At 49.6% G+C, this 13663-nt stretch overlaps 1 protein-coding gene across 4 annotated transcripts in view; it reads left to right on the forward strand.

Moving 5' to 3' along the window:
- GDPD5 (glycerophosphodiester phosphodiesterase domain containing 5) overlaps window positions 1-13663 on the forward strand; it is a 102642-nt gene that overhangs the window by 67307 nt on the left and 21672 nt on the right. For all 4 annotated transcript variants that reach the window (XM_066207618.1, XM_066207623.1, XM_066207613.1 and 1 more), the window contains 5 exons: window positions 6017-6120; window positions 9203-9296; window positions 9848-9907; window positions 11889-11987; window positions 13203-13296. In XM_066207618.1, coding sequence (XP_066063715.1) covers window positions 6017-6120; window positions 9203-9296; window positions 9848-9907; window positions 11889-11987; window positions 13203-13296 — 451 coding nt within the window. The remainder of the gene's footprint in view (window positions 1-6016; window positions 6121-9202; window positions 9297-9847; window positions 9908-11888; window positions 11988-13202; window positions 13297-13663) is intronic.

Consider the following 13663-nt stretch of genomic DNA (forward strand, 5'->3'; position numbering starts at 1 on the left):
CTGGAAAATGCCAGAAAACAGTGGAGTGCAGACTCCTTAATACACTCTTTGGTTGGATCCGGGAGTGAATTAAAACGGTCAGAGAGCACACTTGAGTGATGATGGTGGTGCTCCAGTCCAGCTCCAGCTCTTGGATTTGCTCCTGAGGGTAGGGAACAATTGTTCAGGACTGCATGGCCATGATCCCTCGAAAAACCCGTTCAGTTGCTAAAGGCAAGTGCCTGAGCTTGTAGATCATTGGGGACACAAGGATGGGATACGCTGCAGGGAGATAAAACACCTTTTTTTTGTTGTATTGCCAAGTCTGAGGGTGTGATAACTCTGAATGTTGTCCGCACATAAAACTTCCAGCAGGGAGGTTTACAGCGTGGGGGTGGAGGAAGGTTCCCCCATTGGATTTTGTTTGTGTGGTCAGATCCACGTGCTGCCGTTTTCCATCGGCTCGTGCTCGCCCCTGCCCAACGTGCTGCCAGATTTTTGGGAGGGCTCAGGCTCCTTCCAGTTTCCTCTCAGCAGAAATTCCATCCTCAAGCCAAGATGCCCTCCAGCAAGAAATTGCTGTAAAATATTAGATTTTCTCTAAAAAGGCTTCTGTTTTGCAAAACTGGAGCTTTTCTGATTTAAAAAAAAAAAAAAAGAGGAAAAGAGAGAGGAGGGGTAAGACATTGTTGAAAAGCTTCTTCCTGTTCTAGTTAGATTTTTATTTAGTTATTTAATTATTTTAATGAATGAACAGGAGGTTGACTGTGCTCAGGAGACAGAGGGTGGGCAGGGTCCTCCACAGGGACTGAAAGCCGTGAATTCCCAGAGGCACTTTGGCTTGAATAAGAGCCTTCTTCGTGGTGGATGACTGGCAGCTCCAGAAACACGAGGGTCAGCTTCCTTCTTCCCCCTCTCTCCCCCTTTTCCCCCCATTTTTTCTGTTTTTCTCCATTTTTCCCCCCTCTTTTTTATTTTTTCCCCTTTTTTAATAACAAGCATGCCCCAATTGCCGCACTCATCTGACTTAAACTTCTACGCAACTTCAGGTTGTTCCCCCTGCCCAGTCTCAGTGGCGGCTCCTTGTAGAGTTCACAGAACCACGGAATGGTTTGGACTGGAACAAACTCCAGGGATCATCTTGTTCCAACCCTTGCCACGGGCAGGGACACCTTCCACTAGACCGGGTTGCTCCGAGCTGTTGACGTTCTCCGATTCTCAGTCTTTTAAAGAAAACACCTTTGAATGAGGAAGCTTTGAGACAGACCTCCTCAATTCCAAACACCCACAACCTCCTCCCTGTATTTAAGGTGGGATCTTTAGGTGGAATGTTTGGTGGGGTCTTTGGGTGGATTCAGCTGCTCTGGGAGAGCTTTGGGCACAGCGGGTTTGGCGTGAGCCCGGTGCCATCCTCACACTTGGATGTGAACCCGGGAGGGAATATAAAATCCATCTGTTCCCGCCTGAGCTGTACTGGGATGAACTGCAGCACGCTCCAGCAGTGGCATTTGAGTTCCTTCACAGGAAAGCTCCCGTGGATGCACATGTTGGAAAGGCCCCAAGTTCACCCACGTTGATGGAATGTTTGCTGTGAGCTCATCCCCGTGGGAATGGAGCCCTAATCCATCCAGCACTGGCATTTCCCCAGATCCCTTCCCAGTTCAAAGCAGGCTTCTCTCTTTCCAGTTCCTCCTGAAGCTCTGTGTGGGCTCTGGGTGCCAGGGAGGATGCTGGAGGCGTGGGTTTGCTCAGGAAGGGGGTTCTGCTGTTTCATCTCCAGGCTGGGAGATGTAGGTGGATCTCAGGGGTGCTAATCCTGCTTGGGATGAGCTGAAAAGACTCCAGCAAGCAGCACAGGTGCAGGGTGGCATTTCAGGACTGGTGTCAACTGGGGTGACTCCAGCAGCTTCGGTGGAGTAAAATCCTTCTGCTCTCTTGGCTCCATGGGCTGTCAGGGAATCGGCTGGCTCTGCCCTTGGATTTTCTTGGCTTGTGTGAGAGTGCAGCTGAGCTCGTGGGGCAGCGTTTCAGCAACCCGGGGGACTGTATGTGGCCCTAAATAAGGAATTTAATGTGGTCTCACGTGTTCCACCCTCTGTTTTGCCTGCACGCCTCAGGCAGGGTTTGGGACAGACTTCTGATGGAGCCAGCTTTAATTATGTAATTTGAATCAATTTTAATTAAAAATATATCAAATTTCTTTCTATATCCTATCGCCATATAAATATTAATTATATTACTCTTAATATATAAGATGAAGAATATTAATTATAAGGTTGAGCTTGATGATCTTAGAGGGGTTTTTTTTTCCCTAGCCTTTCCAATTCTATGATTAATAATCCTATAGAAATATTTAAACCTTAGGAAGAGGGTACACGTAAATGCAGTGATAACCACTTCAGATCAATGCAGTCACACCCTGGGCAGTCTTGATTTTTGAGATCTTGAGTGTTGATTATCTGTTCTAAGTTCAAATCACACGCTGAGCCCTGATACAGTGCTGATCTGCTTTTTGAGAGGAAAATGGGAAATGTAGTGATTTAAAGGCTCGACAAGGAGTCATCAAGCAGATATCAAACGGACCAGAGTGTGGCTTCTCTGGAATTCTCTGGAATTGTGTTCAGCAGGGAATTCATCAGGGAATAGGTCTGGCAGACAAATCATAGATTTGTAGAATGGTTTGGGTTGGAAGGGACTTTAAATTCATCCAGTCCCACTCCTGCCATGAACAGGGACACCTTCCACTAGCCCAGGTCACTTCAAACTCTGTCCAGCTTGGTTTCGGACATTCCAGGGATCCAGGGGCAGCCACAGCTGCTCTGAGCACCCTCTGCCAGGGTCTGCCCACTCTCACAGGGAACAATTCCTTCCCAATATCCCATCCATCCCTGCCCTGTGGCAGTGGGAAGCCATTCCCTGTGTCCTGTCCCTCCTTCCCTTGTCCCCAGTCCCTCTCCAGCTCTCCTGGAGCCCCTTTAGGCCCTGGCAGGGCTCTGAGCTCTCCCTGGAGCCTTCTCCTCTCCAGGTGAGCCCCCCCAGCTCTCCCAGCCTGGCTCCAGCCCTGCAGCAGCTCCGGGGCCTCCTCTGGGCTCTCTCCAGCAGCTCCAGCTCCTTGTGCTGCTGGCCCAGGGCTGGGGCAGCTCTGCAGGTGGGGTCTCACCTGGGCACAGGGGCAGAGGCTAAACCTGCATTGGCCCTGCAGGTTGTTTTTGGCAGAGGATGAATTTCTAGGGAGCCTCCTCTGAAGAAACTTTTTTTAGCAAGCCCGGATTTCCTGGTCAGAGATTTCTTTAGTTCGCAAATGGTGCCGCGCTGGGAGGTGTCTCCTGGCATATGTGCGATCATCTGGAACGAAATAGGTGAGAAATTCCTGCTTCTAATATGGGAGGTTTGACTGAACTGAGGAAGTCCTTGTAGGAGGGGTTGGTGGGAGTGTGTGTATGGTTAAGCCTCATAACATCTCCTACAGATCCTGCAATAAATAAAATAAACTTCCTGTGCCACTGCAGTCAATAATGCTTTTTCTGGCTTGGGGAGCTGCGGCGAAAGAGACTGGCAGAGGCTTCAGTTAACCAAAACTGATCCCTAAATTGGAAAATCTGTCCCCTGTGATGCGAATTTCAGTGCTGTTTTAAACAAGATTAAATCTTCAAGCACAAGAGTGGGTAAAATCCGTGTGCTAGCGTCACAGATGAATCAAACATTGGCTTTTCTGCAGCAAATTCCTTTAATATGGTTTGGGGTTTTTGTTTTTTCCAAAACCCTTTGACCTGGAGTTGGTTTCGCTGCCACTTGCTGTGGGGTGGGGATTGGGGATGTGCAAAAGTGGTGGAGAATGTGTGTGAAACACATTTATTTTTTTTAATTTTTATTAAGGATCTTGTGATTTTAACAAAAATTTAAAAAATCTGGCAGACTACAGCTCGGTAAAATGTCTCTGTCTTCCTTAATTTCCCTTCGGGGCCCTTCTGACTGTGTCTGTTGATCACTGGATCAGAGAATGGTTGGAAGGGACCTTAAAGATCCAATATTCTGCGTTTTCCTGAAAGCCCACTGAGAATTGTGCCTGAACTCACTGAAGGATGCCTCGGGATAGAAGAATTTGCCTGGGTTATCACAAAGCCAGCAAGGCACGGCAAGGGCACCCTCAAGGACAGACCCAAAATAGCTTTTGGAGAGCTTTTGCCACAAGCTCTGCTGCTTGCATGTAAATAAGGGGTGTGGGGGGGGAAATTATGTTTATATATATAGGGGGGAAAAGAGCTCAAAGGTTTTAAAATGTTTTCCTTGGCTTGTTTATCAAATCAGTGCCACCCGGTGCATGAATATCAGCAAAGCTCAGCCCTGAGTGACCTTTAAAGAGCTGGAGGGTGGGATTTTGTTTTGTAGCAACGTTGATCTTCAGCATAAAAAGTTCCTAAAACCTCCCTTGCCTTGGAAAACCCCAAGGATAGGTGGGAATATAACCCATGTTTAACTTACGTGTGTGCGAGGAGGCGTTAGACCCAAATGGAGAGGGGGAAAGGAAATGCCAACAAACGGGAGAAATTGAGGGTTTGAGGTGTTGGAGATGTACAGGCTGGAAGGCAGCCAGAAGGAGGGGAATGGGTTGGCTTGGAAGGGACCTGGAAGCCCATCCAGTGCCACCCACCATGGGCAGGGACACCTTCCACTATCCCAGGTTGCCCCAAGCCCTGTCCAGCCTTTGGAACACTTCCAGGGATCCAGGGGCAGCCACGGCTTCTCTGGGCAAAACTGGGCATCTTGATTTGGGTCATACAGCCGAGAATTTGGAATTTCTAGCAGGAAACATCATTTTTGGCACAGCAAAAGTCAAATCGTTCCAGCCCTTTTTATTGCTTGCTTTTGGAATTTTTTTTTTTTTTTTCCCCTGTGATGGAGGATGCAAGGAGGAGCTGTAATCACAGGGTTGGTATTCAGGGTGGTGCATATTAAAAAAGAGTCAGCACACGGTTAAGTTGATAACTCCAGCCCTTAGCATGGAAAGGGAGGCAAAACCTGGTGGTTTTTAGTGTTTCTCTTGTCACTACATTGGTTGCATTGTTTTGCATAATTAAAAAGCCAGCAGAGTTCGCCAGAGAAAAAGAGCATTTTCCAAAAAGATCAATGTATGCTGAGGCTCTGGAAGGGAATTATCGTGGCAGAGTTGCTCACAGTCTTTTCCAGTCTTCATCCTTCCTTGCTCGTTGTGGGAAGAGAGGATCTGTTGGAATATTTTCCTTGCAGAATTTATTTGTCAGTGTTTTCCTTGCTGAAATGGAAACGTGTGGACAGTTGAAGGCCAAGGGGTGAAACCAAGCAGGTTTCTCGCAGCAAAATGGTGCTGGTGAGAGAAAGTTTGAAGGCACAGATTGATGTCCTTGTGGTTTAGGATTTTTACCCGTGGTCCTGCAGCTGGGGCACTGAACAGATTTATTCGAGGGATTTCTTTTGTGTGTTGTCGAGTAGAATTTGAAGTGTTGGTGAAAGCTGAATGCTGGTGCTGGTGTGGTCTGTTTGCAGAACGCCTAAACTATGTGGTGGTGGTGGGAGGAATAAATGTTGGGGATGGGTGGTTTGGCTCTGCAGGATCTGAGCACCTCAGGGAAGGAATAAGGAGTAGGAACATCCCTAATCCGCTGTGTGATCCTCACCGTGTGATAGCTACTTAGGCTAAGCCCAAGGCAGGGGAATATTCATGAGAATGCAAAAGTTAATTAAACAATTGCCTCAAAAAAAAATCCCTCACCTTAACCACCACCACCAAAAAAAAAAAAAACCCCTCACCAAACCAAACCCCAGCTCCGTATCTGGAAATGCCCCCTCTTCCCTGACAGCTGGAGAAATGCTCTTCCAGCCCCCCATAAGATGAACCGACATAAATGACCCCTCTGCCCAGACCTGGGGGACAGGGTTGCATCCCGCAGGGAGCAAAGGTGTGAAATCTGCCTTTGGAGATGCCTCTTTACTCCACTCAGTCCCAACAGCTGGGATCAAACGGGGTCCTAGTGACACTGACTTCTCTTTTCCTCCACAGTGGGAGCGCCTCTGGTTCCTCATCCTCACCTCATCCTTCTTCCTCACCCTGGTCTGGTTTTACTTCTGGTGGGAAGTTCACAATGACTACAATGAAATCAACTGGTGAGTAGAGCTGCCCTTAGGAGATTTGGTGTTGCCATCGTGCGCCTGCTCGGCGCACCTTCGGATTCGTCCGGAGCCTTTGGACGGAGTTGCGATGATGATAAAGGGGAAATGTGGCGGGAAGTGGGGCTCGAGGAGGGCTGCTTCTGCCTCGTCTGTGTGTGGACGTAACGTGGCCTCACATCTCCACTTGGTGGCTGGGTTTTTTGTTTGTTTATCTCTATGGCTGGCTGGATTTGAAAGCGACCGAGCAATTTGGCTGCGACTGTTCCACAAAATATCCATGGCAAAAATTCAGCCTGAAGCACATGGGTGTGGAAAATATTATACGAAGTTGGAAGGAGCTGAAAAGGAGCTTTGCAGTGGGATGTGCTGGAATTCAGGGTGTTGCCAGCTGCCTCCAGTGCTGGAAATTATCCTCCCTTTTATTATCGGCAGCATCTTAAAAACATTTTGACAGCACCTTGGGCTGTCTTCTAACCAAACTGCTTTGACATCATCTTCTTGTCAAACATCAGATGTAAAGTGCATTTTAAAACACAGCGGGGAGCTGATCCCTTAAATAAATCATCTGCTTTAGATGCTGGAGCTGGGGGAGGGAGAGTGTTTACCAACACGGTGATGTGAGCTGGCTCCTCCCAGGAGGAAACGGTTTTTTTTCTCTTTGCTCACACCCTCACTGGGAGAAGTGAAACCATCACCATGGCTCTGGATTATCTGCAACATGATGATAAAAATCCCTTTTTTAACGTGGTATTTTGGAGCCCCTCTCCTCTTCAGTTTGTACCCTCAGTAAAGATGTGGTTGCTCCAAGCCCACCCTGGTGCAAAACCAACTCTGTGCGAGCTCAGAGCTGTGAAAGGGCTCAAAACAATCCTTCAGAAATGCAGGAAAGCCCTGGGAATGCTGTGAACGGGCACTGCAGCTGCAGTGCTGCCAAGTTTTGGGTGCCCAAATATTCTTGCAGGAATGGGGGGAGATGTGCAAGTCTGCTCTGGATGCAAGAGGCATTTGGGATTTAACACGTCCAGATGTCACCTGCAGCCCAAACCCTGTCCCTGCCATGCAAGCCGGGGTGCTGGAAGCACGTCTGGACTGTGCCCAGCACTGGGAAAGGATTCCCTCTTGTGCACCACAGGTCTGGAAGAGGCTCCCTGGGTGGAAAACAGCGTTTTCAGGCACTGCCATTCCGGGCTCTGTGTGTGCTGTAACCCCAGTTAGATCCCTGCCCCACACGCTGGCACCAGAGGTCGAGCAGGGTTTCTGGAAAGCAGCTGTGGAAAGCAGGAGGAGAACACAGGGTGAGGTGTTAATTACAGCCGTGCCAGTTCCAGGCAAGGGACAGAAATAATTTCCATTGTTTCTGAGCACAGCTGCATGGGCTCCGTGGAAACAGAGCAGTTTTGGGCCAGGCAGGGTGGGAAGGAGTTGAAAGCATCATTTTATTCCCAGCAGGGCACCGAACCTCTTGCTGGCGAGGCACAGTGAGGTCCTGGTGTTTAGAAACAGCACCTTTGCTGTTCCTCCGTTGTCGTCACTTCTGGGTCGTGTTTTTGGGCAAGATTTCTTTGCTGCTTGCTCCTGCTGCCTTCCTCTCTGCTCCACGGATTGTTTGGCAAGCTGGGAGCTCCCTCCAGGAGACTCAACCCAAACTTCAGAGGGCCTTTCCCCTCTGCCACCTTTGAGGAGGTTTTTCATCTTTTTTTACCTGCGTGTCAGGCAGCTTGGGCAGCAGTTAGGTCATTTCAGCTTGTAAGGAGCCAAAGGGATTATTCTGGGGTTGGAATGGGCTTTAGAAGGACAAGGCAGAATTGTGGCCCAGCATGTATTGCTTCAGGCTTTTAACCAGTTGGTTTTGGTTTTGGGGTTTTTTTTCCCTCAAGGCTGACTATCAGCCAGGTCCTTGTTAGTGAAGGTGCTTTGTGCCTCTGAAGTTCATTTAAAAAAAAATTAAATATTCATTCTGGCATTTCCCTTTTTGGTGTTTGCACCTGTCGGCAGTATGGTCTGAGGTTTGTGCTGCACCAGAAGGCTTCGCTCTAGCTCAGGCAGGCTGTGGGGGATGCTGTCATTTGTGAACCTGCCTGTGTTCCCCCTGGAGCAGGACCAGAAACGCAAGTCCGTGTAGCAAATGTTTTCCTCCTTGGTTCTGGAGAAAGTTCATCTGCTTCGTGGCCCCAGCAGTTTAAAACAATCATTTACACATCAAGTGAGGGCCTGGTGCTCTCAGAGGGGCGTTGAAGGGACATCAGAGCGAAAACTTAAATGGACTGAGAGCCGAGGAAGCTCTGGGGGGTGGCATCAGCAAAGACTTCAGAGGAGCCCTCTTTCCTTTCTTCCCTCTTTTTTCCTGACAGCACGTCTGAATCCCTGCAGATCCCTGGTTCTGTGCTCTTTGGCTCCCTGGGCAGAACCTGGACATGGGCCATGCCTGCTGAGCCCGAGGATTTGCTTTCCAGATCCCAAAGGGGAGCTTTACTCCTGGACAGAACTGGAATCAGAGAATAGCCTGAATTATATCATGGAATCCAACAACAGGACAGCCCCAAAAATCACCCCAGAGTTTGTCCAAGCAGACCAGAGCTTCTGGCTGATGAATGATGCTGGATTTGAGTGCTGGGAGGGAGTTTGAGTCTTTGACCTGCGTTTACATAATGCAGCATTTCTGACTGTCGTAACCAAAAAAAAAAGGCACCAAGAGGCAAAAAGAGATCCCGGCCAGTTCACTGAATGAGCTGATTCCACCCTGGAACCATCCTCTGTCCTTGTTGTGCCAAAGGGTTTGCATGGAGATAATGTCAACCCTAACCCAAGCCAATTTAGGGATGGTTTTTTTGATGGAAAAATTTGAATCCAGATCAGGTTTGAGCTCTCAAAAGATGTAAGAAGGATTCTGGGGTTTCTCTGCTTCTCTTTATCCAGTTAATTTCCATAAGGGATTAGAGCACTGGGTTGTCACTTGTGCTTTTTGCTGCCTGTCTCTATTCTTGAGAGATCTGTTTTCCAAAGTCTTCTCTAACCCTAGTGAAGCTGTTCTGGTGTCGAATCCCTTCTTGACCTGTCCTTCCCACTTCTCTTCCAGGTTTTTATACAACCGAATGGGATATTGGAGTGACTGGTCCATTCCAATCCTCGTCACAACTGCTGCTGGCTTTACCTACATTACAATGTTACTGGTGAGTAGAAGGAAATCCCATTTCTTACAGCTTTGGGTGTTGGCTTTAAAAAGGCCTCGAGCTTCTCAGGCCAACTGGGAGTTGAGGAGTTCTCTCTCATTCTCTTAGCCTTAAGTTGCATAAAATTGAAAGTGCGAAAATTGATGGCCTTTGACCTCAGGTGATCAAAAGTAAAAGGCAGATCCCCTCAGAGGAGGAATACAGCTCCTGTTTCCCATAGTAGGGCACGGTTTCCACTTCTGGCCGCAAGTGCCAGTTGTTTCCCTTCATCCCAGGCTGCTGGCACCTTCAGGGCAGCGTCCTCTCAGGTGGGCACACACAGGCGCCGCATCCTGCAGCCCCAGGAGCTGCGGGCCAGGCTCTGAACCCCCATGGAGTGACAAAGCCTTTTCCTCCACATCCTTGGCTTGGGAGAGGAGCTGCTGGCCCATCCTGCCTCCATTCCTGCTGGCTCCTGGGCTTGTCCCCTCGGGTGGTGACGTGTCCCTGCGTGCTCAGACCCCTCAGGGGGACGATGTGCCTCTGCCTGACTCCTGCTTTGTCCCCTGCAGATCCTGGCGCTGTGTCACATTGCTGTGGGACAGCAGATGAACCTGCACTGGCTGCACAAGGTAAATCTCAGCTCCAAGAGGGGGGGCAGGACCTCGGGAATGTGGGAGCCCGAGGAGCAGGCGGGGGGTGGCACTTGCTGTCCCCGTGTCTTTGGGAAGAGCATACCTACAGCAAACTGCTCAGGAGAGCCATCAAAGCCTGGGGAGGGACAAAGGATTTGGTGAGATGCTTTTGGGTGAAATGCCTTTTTGCTTTTGCCACCTGTGGAGGTGGAGAAAGCACCAGCGCTTAGAGCAGCCTGATTCCCTCCCAGCTCAGGTGCTCCAGGAGCCTCTCTGAGCTCCTTTCTGTGCTGAACCCAGCCCTGGAGAGGGGCTGAGCAGATGTGAGGCTGTTTTCAGAGTGGCCTTGGAGGGACCAGCTGGAAAAGCCTTGGGAGGAGGTGTAGCTGTTAAAGCTGAGAGCGTGCAACGTGCAGGGTGAGGTTTGCTGGCCCCAAGGAGATTTGTGCGTAAAGCACTTGGAGAAACACTGCTGTGAGACACGAGAAAAGAGATTTTGGAGCACAGAAGGGGAGGGGAAGGCTGTGCAGGGAGAGAAAATGGGTTGGCAGGATCCCGTTGTAGCTGGCAATCTGCTAATTGGAAATGAGGGGACTAGTCCTGGATCTGCCAATACACAGCTCCTCCTGACACCCTGCACGTGATGAGGTCGTGGAGGATCAGAGCCTGAGCACTTCCCAGGACAGGGAGAGCAGAGACTTCCCCACCCTGCCTTTTTCTTTTTTTCTTTTCCTTAGAGATGAGAGCAATCATGCTTCCTCAGGGGGAGAGGATGCAATCAGAGAGGGGGCAGGGACTGTCTGACTGCTGCTGCAAAATAAATTATCGGTTATTGAGTCCGACATATGTTCCTTCATCAGGGGAAATGTTATTTTTCAGACAGGCTGGTGGGCTGAGATGAGCAAGTCCAGAAGAGGGATGTGTTGGTGGAGATCACTTCTTCCCTGAGGGCCCCCACCCTTCCTCCCCTTCTCCCAGAGCAGCCCCCTTTTCATCACAGCTCACATGTGTTGCTCTGTCTCTTCCCTTCCCCACACCTCCCTCAGCTTCCTAAGGAGGTCGAGATACAAGAGTGGAATAAGTTAATGTTTTTCTCTGAACTCCACTGAATGAACTTCAAATCCAGATGAAAGTGTGAGGCAAAGGCTGGTATGGGCAAACCACACAACTCCTTCCCATTTTCTCCTGTAATGCTGTGCAGAGAGCTGAGGGTTGTAAGCCAAGTCGAAGATGAGCGTGAGGGGATTGGAGGTTTGTGTCCCGACACCTCTGTGCCCCACAGGATGGCCACAGCAAGGGGAATGAGGGCTCTGGGAAGGGGAATGCCGTTTACATGTACCAAAGTGGTTCTGTAAATGTTGGGAATGTGGGGTTTTGTTTGCTGGTCTGAGGTATTACACCTGAAATTGGCCGAGAGGAGCCCTGTGCACCTGACGGGATCCGTTCATTTCTGGGGATCAGTTTTCTGCCAAGTCTCCCCTGCGGATTCTGGATCTGCGGCAGCATCCTTTGGCAGAACAGCAGAGGCTGAATAGCAGACACAGGCAGAAAGTGGGGAATTATTTTTAGACAGACAGCCCAGATTTTCAGCCTTTACAGCTGCGCTTATTTCCGTGGCACTTCTCGATGGTTTGAACTTTTTACCTTCACCACAGAGGTCATGTCTCCATTTTGGCTGCTTTGCTCAGACCCCTGAGTGCTTCCACGTGAGAGGGAAGCTGGGGGTGGTCCTGATGGGCTGGGTCTTGGCCTGTCACCTCAATGCCACCACTGTCCCATCCAGAGCCCCTTCCCCAGCCCCAGTACCTGTATAAAAGGTCATGAGCCCAACCTCCTTCCCCTTGAGTCTTCACGCTGCTTTTTTCAGACCTTTTTATTACATGCAAAGGTTTTCTCCCTCCATTTCCTCCAGCCTATCCAATTTTTATAATAACCACAGTCAGTCCCCAGCCTGTAAGTCCCCTCTGATTTATTGCAGATTGGCCTGGTGACAACCTTGATTACGACTGTGGTGACCATGTCATCGATAGCACAGCTTTGGGATGACGAGTGGGAGATGGTATTTATTTCGTTGCAGGTAAGTTGTCTGCTTCCCTGGGGGAGGAAAGGGGCCAGTGCAGCTGAATTCCATGGGATTCGTGGAGTGTTTCTGTCGGATGAAGCTCTGCCTTGATGGTTGTCACACCCCAAATCGAAAGCTTGGCAGTGAGAAAATCGCTTTAAGGAAGACTTGTGGTGTCCTGCAGGGCTAGAAAGTATGAAAGGAAAATATGTGCAAATTTAATTTCTTACAGATCTGCTCTCTGTTCCTTTTCCCCTCTCTTCCTCAAAAAAAAAAAAAAAAAAAAGAGTCCAAAAATATTTTGCCCATTTTTCTTAAGAGGTGACTGCTGACGTGTATTTGGGAGTATGCAAATCTATGCAAATGCAGGGGGTGGGAATGGCATTCACACAAGTGACTAACATTTCTCAGAAGTGCTTTATTTTCTTGGGGTATTTTTTAAGATTCAGGCAGGGAATTGGAGAGCAGAAACGTGACTCAGATGCTACATCTCCAACTTGGTGTCATGGTGCTGCACCCTGGCGATACAGTCCAGTGTGTTCAGAGAATTCCAGAAGGGTTTGTGTGGGAAAGGACCTTAAAGCCCATCCAGTGCCACCCCTGCCACGGGCAGGGACACCTTCCACTGTCCCAGGCTGCTCCAAGCCCCGTCCAGCCTGGCCTTGGGCACTGCCAGGGATCCAGGGGCAGCCACAGCTGCTCTGGGCACCCTGTGCCAGGGCCTCCCCACCCTCATCCTGAATTTTTTTTCCTTATATTTTGTCTGAACCTACACTATTCCGGTTCAAAACCATTCCCTCATGTCCTGCTGCAGCTAGCCCTGATAAAGTCTGTCCACATTTTTCTTACAGACCCCCGTTAAGTCCTAAAAGGCCGTAACAAGTTGTCCCTGGAGCCTTTTCCAGGTGAACTCCCCCAGCTCTCCCAGCCTGGCTCCAGAGCAGAGGGGTTCCAGCCCTTGGAGCAGCTCTGTGGCTTCCTCTGGACTCTCTCCAGGAGCCCTTTCCCCAAATATCTGTGTTACTGAGGGAGAAATTCCCCTAAAAGCGGGGTTAGAGCTTTCCTCCTTTCCCTTCAGAGCAGCCTGGATACCAAAGGTGGCGGCAGGATTTGGAAGAAGCAAAACAGCTGCAGGAGGCTGCTGCGGAATCCACCTGCAAAATCAGCGAATTTTCGAGGTGCTGGGATGTTTTTAATCACGTTTTCCTCTCCTGTTCTTGTGCCCTGCAGGCCACAGCCCCTTTCTTGCATATAGGAGCCCTGGCAGCTGTCACAGCACTGTCGTGGTTGGTGGCGGGGCAGTTTGCACGGACAGAGAAAGCCAGTGAGTACCTCCTGTGTCCTTCCCTGCAGGGTGGGGAGTGGCTGGTTCTCTTGGTTCCATTATTCCCCCCTTGTTTCTCTTTTTTACCCTCTTGTTTCTCACCCTTGTTTCTCTTTTCCCCTCCCTTGTTTTTCTTTTCCCCCTTGTTTCTCTTCCCCCCCCGCCTCTTGGTCCAAGCCTGTTCTTGCCATTTCTTTGTGGCATTTCAGCTTTTTTTCTGAGCAGATTTTTGTTGTTGTTGTTGTTCTGGCAGGAGTGAATTTGCAGAGCCTGGTTGGTGTTTGGGTGCTGGTGACACCTTGAAGGTGCAGGACACAGCGTGAGCTCCCTTAGCAAGGTGTCGCTGAGTTCCTTGAGTGCTCAGGGA

The sequence above is a fragment of the Chamaea fasciata genome, unplaced genomic scaffold (genome assembly GCF_029207755.1).
Source record: "Chamaea fasciata isolate MVZ Bird 193981 ecotype frontalis unplaced genomic scaffold, bChaFas1.0.hap1 SCAF_2, whole genome shotgun sequence".
Lineage (NCBI taxonomy): Eukaryota > Metazoa > Chordata > Aves > Passeriformes > Sylviidae > Chamaea > Chamaea fasciata.